The sequence below is a fragment of the Haliotis rufescens genome, unplaced genomic scaffold, assembly GCF_023055435.1.
Source record: "Haliotis rufescens isolate VD_foot unplaced genomic scaffold, xgHalRufe1.0.p SCAF_6, whole genome shotgun sequence".
Lineage (NCBI taxonomy): Eukaryota > Metazoa > Mollusca > Gastropoda > Lepetellida > Haliotidae > Haliotis > Haliotis rufescens.
The window spans coordinates 51,503,335-51,509,668 of record NW_025964334.1 but is presented as its reverse complement, the minus strand read 5'-3'; the positions used below and the strand labels follow the sequence as shown (position 1 = coordinate 51,509,668).

Sequence of the window (6,334 nt, the reverse complement as noted above, 5' to 3'; positions counted from 1 at the left end):
TTGACTCACTCTCTAGCATAGCCTCCTATTTCAATTTTTGGAGGAAACCAGCATTCAATATAGTTCATGGCTTAACGCTTTCGGCATTTTAAGTAACAAACTGTTATCCATAAATTGAAATGTTTTGGTCTATTTCACTGCAACTATTGAACAGTTGATGTTTCACGGGTTTCAGCGTCTAAGCCTGTCACCTGCAGTTTTGACAACGATATGTGCAGCTGGATTCAAATGAAGAACGACAACTTCGACTGGACGCGACAGCAGGGATCCACATCGTCAAGTGGGACGGGGCCCCAGAGTGATCACACAACAGGCAGTACGTATACAACGTGATATGTAACTCGATCCACCCAAACAAATAATACGGAAGATATTTGATAATAACAATTTAACTACAATAACTGGCAATGAAGTATATTAGTGTTTGATTATTCACGCGCTTTTGCCTTATTAGGTGTATATTGCTGCACTATGTAGTGCATATTTCTAAACCTGATACCTTCTGATTGATTTACAATAATGTGCAGTGTCTTTGCTATTGCCTGTCGTTTGGGGCGACTACACTGGACCAGGTATGGTGAGATTTGGTAACGAATGGGGACATCAATAGCTGGAAACAGAGCAGTACAACTATCAAAGTAGAAATGCGATAGTATAGAGAATAGCTACACCTTCCCACAATGTCGACCTCCAACATTGCAGATGGTGATAGGATTTAAATATGTGAAAAATGTCTCTATGTGTTTCAGAGGGGTACTACCTCTACACAGAGGTGAGTGGAAAGACGGCCAACAAGACTGCCAGAATTCAGAGCAAGACCATCACCCCTCGCATGGTGACCCAGTGTCTGTCTTTCTGGTACCACATGCACGGCGACCACATCGGCACACTCAACGCTTACATCAAGTCCACCCCCACCATCGGTAGCCCAGTGTGGACCAAGACAGGAGCCCAGGGATTGAACTGGAACCAAGCACAGATCACCGTATCCAGAGGGCACACGCCATATTCAGTAAGTAGAATGCTTAGGGGTTCACAAGCGTGGACGTATTTTCCTATCAATAGTTTATTCGTTTCATGTACCACTACTGCTGCTGCTGCTGCTGCTACTACTACTACTACACCTAGTACTACTACTACTTTTACTGGCTACTGCTACTTCTACTTATATTACTAATACTATTACTATTACTATTACTATTACGACTACCACAGTTATTACTACTACCATATCTACTAGTGCTTCTACTGCTGCTGCTGCCACTATTGTGTTTATTACTTGTATCTTAGTGAACCTTGTTTTGATATTTTGAAAAGTTGTTTAAATGATTAAATGTTGTTGCAGGTTGTCATTGAAGCTGTGACTGCTAACGGGTATAGGGGAGACATTGCTATTGATGACGTGGGTTTGGCAGATGGAGCATGTACAGGTACATTATATTGCAGTTCAATACTACTGTCGCCATCATCAAATAAATAATTAATGCGATAAAGATATTTAGCTTTTTCTGTTTAAATGGGTTACGTTGTACTAAGTATTTTTTAACTTTAGAACAAATAGAAAATGCTAATGCTTACTTTCATAAAAGCTGCAAAACTTTGTCCCAAATCAAATGAAATCCATTATATGATTCCGGATGTGTCATTACCATTTGCTTATGAATCACTTTCAGATAGTTATTGCACCAAGTATTCGCGAAAAGGCGAGCATATCCCGCCTCACAAACATATGCAAAAGCAAGTCAAACTATTCACCTGAAGAAAAAATGGGAAAATTTATATCATCAAATTGAATGTAACTGAAATACTATTCGGGGATAACCAACTCTTTTATTCGCTCTCCCCCAAGGAGCAACTGGACCGACTGTCCACACCACTGTCCACCCAGGTCAGGTCGTCAGGAAATGTGACTTTGAAGATAAGGCAATCTGTGGCTACACCCAGGACAAGACGGACACCTTTGACTGGACGTGGACGGCACATACAACGACCAGCTACGGCACAGGACCTAGCAATGACCATACATATGGAACAACAAGTGGTAGGTATCTGTGAGGTTAAAAAACTAGGATTCCATTCCCAGATTCGCCCTGACGGTTTCAAGATGCCTTGCCTTGGCAGTGCGTTTCACCAAAGTGGCAAACGTCTAATACCTGCATCACTTCGGCCCTTCCTCCCTCATAAAGATGACACACCTTGATAAAACTTGAATATTGTTGGCTTTGAACCAAACTAACTCACTCTTGGTCATCTATGGGATAATGACGTTATGGGTCTAATAGTTCTGGAATGATATACCACGTTAACGGCAACTAAATTTTCAAAGTTTCATCTTTGAGAGTCCGTGATAGGAAGTGGTGTATAGACTTGTTATTTGAACATGCAATTTCAATATAAAATCATTTTTGATATACATGTAAAAAATAACCATATAAAATGCAGCTGACATCGTAGAGTAACGTTCCAAGACAACCGAGACCGGAGATCCAGAGACGAATATCAACCTTGGCCTCACCTGATAACAAATATCTTTTTCGTGATAACCGAGGTTCAGGATAACCAGAGTGAACAGAGTGTTTTCATCTATTTTCGTTCAGGGCATTATCTGTTCACTGAAGCATCTTCCCGTAGACAGGGAGACAAAGCACGCATCTTGACGCCGGTCTATCATGACAGCCAGGCAATGTGCGCCCAGTTCTACTACCACATGTACGGGGCTACAATGGGAACTTTCAACGTCTATGCTGAGGTATAATGAGAAAAAATGCTGATATTTATTAATCAATATTGAATCAGGAAATTAAAATCTTTTTATATGAGTATTGGGTGATCCTGATATTAATATTCTTGTTATTTTAAAAGAATATGATCACACGTATTTGCTCAAAGTTATTTATATCCTAATCATAGAATACGTATTCTGAAATGACCTGTAATGATATTACCCCCATACGGTCATATATGTATGTATATGTGTAACATTAAAAACTCGTTGCAGGTCGGAAATAGCACAGGTCGACCATTATTTTCACGTAAGGGTAACCAGGGCAACAAATGGATAGTTGGTCAGGCAACAATCCCAACATCCACTGCAACTTCCGCTTTAGGATACCGGGTGCGTAGTCTACAACACCTCCCCACCCCTATAATGCACTGCGAAATTGGGTCGCATCCAAGACATTTGACCTTTTATAGCGGCGTACATGCACGTGTGTGTGTGTGTGTGTGTGTGTGTGTGTGTGTGTGTGTGTGTGTGTGTGTGTGTGTGTGTGTGTGGCTGCTTGCACTTTTGGGGAGTGATGCCGATTTATGGTGCTAGCTAACAGAGATACCATGCCACGGTTTAAGATGAATACCCCACTCAGACACCGTTTTAGCCGCTTAAAGACGAGCGCCAGACACATTTTATCACTGACACTATATTCATTAAATCTTCAATGTCTGGCAATAAGAAATTGCATTCATCATTCTATCAGTGAAATATATAACGTTGCTAAGGTCTTATGACAACAATTACCAGGGCGATAATAATAAATACTTTATATGGTATTTAGATGATGTTTGAAGGCGTCCGAGGCGCAAGCTACAGATCAGATATAGCACTGGACGATGTCAGTTTCACTGTGGGTGCATGTTCAAATCCTGGTAAGTTAAAAGGAAATGCTAACATTTGGCCGAAAACATAAGCTTGTCACCTACCAGTTTTCATTTACGCTACTGCAGCACATGGTATACAGAGGAATTCACTCTACTGATATAGAATAGATGGACACAATGATTGACCAGATTGATCTTAACCCCTGATACCTGACTATTAACATTTCTTTCTTGAAAAAGGACAGCTGTCACTGTCCGGTTCCTGGTTCCTGGTCCAGAATTATCGTTGTAATATGTGCCCTCTGGAAATTGAAATTTGTCTCAGTGTGATAATTAATATTTTAAGACTTTTAGATTGGTCTTCAATAGAGTGTGGCAATTTCAGTTATTTCCATGTGATGTTTGTCAGTTCAAGTCGAGTTCAAGTATGCTATTTAAAGCTGAAAGAGCACTATTGTGTGTCTGAACGGGGAATTAGTTCTCTGTTACTTTCTTCATCTACAGGCGACTGCACATTCGAATCTGGTCTGTGCACTTGGAAGAACACTGCCATTGGAGATCAGTTTGACTGGACTGAGGACTACGGTGGGACGTCAAGTACCTCTACTGGACCTTCAGTTGACCACACCCTCGGCACGTCAAGAGGTGAGCAGACCAGTATATAACACAGATCATGTTGTTATGATTTAATGATGGTAAAAGTGAATGAGAAGAACATCTTGTTTAACAATACCTTTTTATGTCAAAGGACGAGATGGACGACTATCAAACCAGCATTTTAGATTTATGACATCATGTCGCCATTGTTCAATGTCCTTGACAAAGAATATTATCTGAGGTAAAATGCATTGTGACCCAGAGTTTCAGCAATGATGGTGCTACCTCATGGTTCATCAAGTTCGCTAACACCTGGCGTCACAGTTTGTCAAGTATTTCATGTTTGTCTCATTTTTGTCTTGCTCAAGATATACAATTTGACAACCCCTAATTGACATCTTTATGTGTGGTATTTCCAGAGACGCTTAGACAATGAATTGGAACTATAAACACATTTTGTTTCATTTTGTCAGATACGAATACCTTGAACATAAACACATTGGCGTTTTAATTACATGTGCAATGCAAAATATAAAGGTTGTTCTTAGGCCATGCCGACCATCTAAGTTTACCTTCTTTCATGGGTAAAATGTGATTTGGGTCAATGCCCAATTTTGTATTGAAGTAGTAGCTATATTACGTTGTGTCAGTTCCACGTTAAAACAAGTGATAGAGGTAATATGATGGAGATACACGACCATGGATACCACCTAAGGTCATGCTGTTTTAACTGGTATATTTTCAGGCAAGTACCTCTACATTGAAACCTCGGCCCCACGACTGACTGGAGACAAGGCGTGGCTGGTCAGTGAAAGCTTTTCCCCTGTGACGTCCAGCGGCAGGTGCATCAACTTCTGGTACAGCATGTACGGGGCGACAGTCGATACTCTCAACGTCTACATCAGAGTGCCAGGTAAGTCGAACTTCCACTGCATGTAATCAACTGTGAATAATGATTTGGAAAGAAGATCATCTCGGTTCATATATATCTTACAGTATTAACTTATAAATGAGGAGCAATGTAATTTTCTTTGACTTTCATAAACGCATGATTGTATCGAATTAAACATCCTCATAATTGGGATTTCAAACTATCCTAATTTGTAACAATAATATGTTTAGTACGGAGATGACGTTCATAATAAATTCCTGTTGCAAGTACACCTCAAATCCTGTGATATTGATTGATGTCAAGTTTTCACAGTATAACAGTCTGTCAGTAATCAAAAAGACTAATCTTTATGACGCCTGCCTCATGCTTTTTCGTAATAATAGTGTATACATGTGTGTCATCCAGTGAACTTTGTTGTTAAACAAACTTCTGAAAATTCTCAAATAGGGCGAACAGACTACATGATCTGGCATCAATCTGGTAACCATGGCAACGGCTGGTTCAATGGTCAGGCACCAATCACAGAGAAGACCAAGAGTTACACCATCGTGTTTGAAGGGATCCGTGGCAGGAGTTATTCTGGAGACATCGCATTTGACGATATCTCCTTCACGACGTCGAACTGTGGAAGTAAGTGCTCAGTAAAGACTGTCACAGGAGCGATTGTCTTAATAAAGTAAATACCTATTATTTATATGCACTACATGTCTATCATGCTTGTGTTTCATTTGTGCAAATAACACAGTCATTTTGACCTTTTGAAAATAAACCAAATTGGTACCATTTTTTTTTACCCTAATTATACATCTCATTATTTATTTGACTCAGTACTTCCGACGAATGCCACTGCTGCTCCACAGACTACGGCACGAGTAACGACACAGGCAGTGGGGAAAGGAGCGTTTCCCTGCGACTTTCAGAACGACTTTTGTGGCTGGGTTCAGAGTACTAGAGCGGACCAATTTGACTGGACGAGGAACCACGGTGGCACGGGCTCGTATGGTACTGGTCCCTCATCTGACCATACCTTTGCCAACTCCAGTAAGAATCCTTGAACTATTATTGCATTCATCTCCTCACAGCCACATTTCTTCGGCCAGTTTAAAACAATTTATAAATCCGTCCGAGTTTCCTATAGCAAATATTTACACTTGTCCTTGATTTATCATATTTCAAACCCTATGTTGGTTTAAATGGATACCATTGCTGTAATTTGGCTAGGATGTATGCCCAACGCCGTGTCAACAC

At 40.4% G+C, this 6,334-nt stretch overlaps 1 protein-coding gene across 1 annotated transcript in view; it reads left to right on the top strand.

Annotated features, from left to right (window-relative positions):
• The first annotated feature begins 207 nt into the window (after positions 1–207).
• LOC124138201 (MAM and LDL-receptor class A domain-containing protein 1-like) overlaps positions 208–6,334 on the top strand; it is a 95,220-nt gene continuing 89,093 nt past the window's right edge. Inside the window, exons 1-11 of the mRNA XM_048386544.1 lie at positions 208–316; positions 750–1,012; positions 1,346–1,430; positions 1,850–2,041; positions 2,598–2,749; positions 2,999–3,115; positions 3,555–3,645; positions 4,102–4,242; positions 4,940–5,107; positions 5,534–5,716; positions 5,915–6,127. Coding sequence (XP_048242501.1) covers positions 211–316; positions 750–1,012; positions 1,346–1,430; positions 1,850–2,041; positions 2,598–2,749; positions 2,999–3,115; positions 3,555–3,645; positions 4,102–4,242; positions 4,940–5,107; positions 5,534–5,716; positions 5,915–6,127 — 1,711 coding nt within the window. The 5' untranslated portion in view covers positions 208–210. The remainder of the gene's footprint in view (positions 317–749; positions 1,013–1,345; positions 1,431–1,849; positions 2,042–2,597; positions 2,750–2,998; positions 3,116–3,554; positions 3,646–4,101; positions 4,243–4,939; positions 5,108–5,533; positions 5,717–5,914; positions 6,128–6,334) is intronic.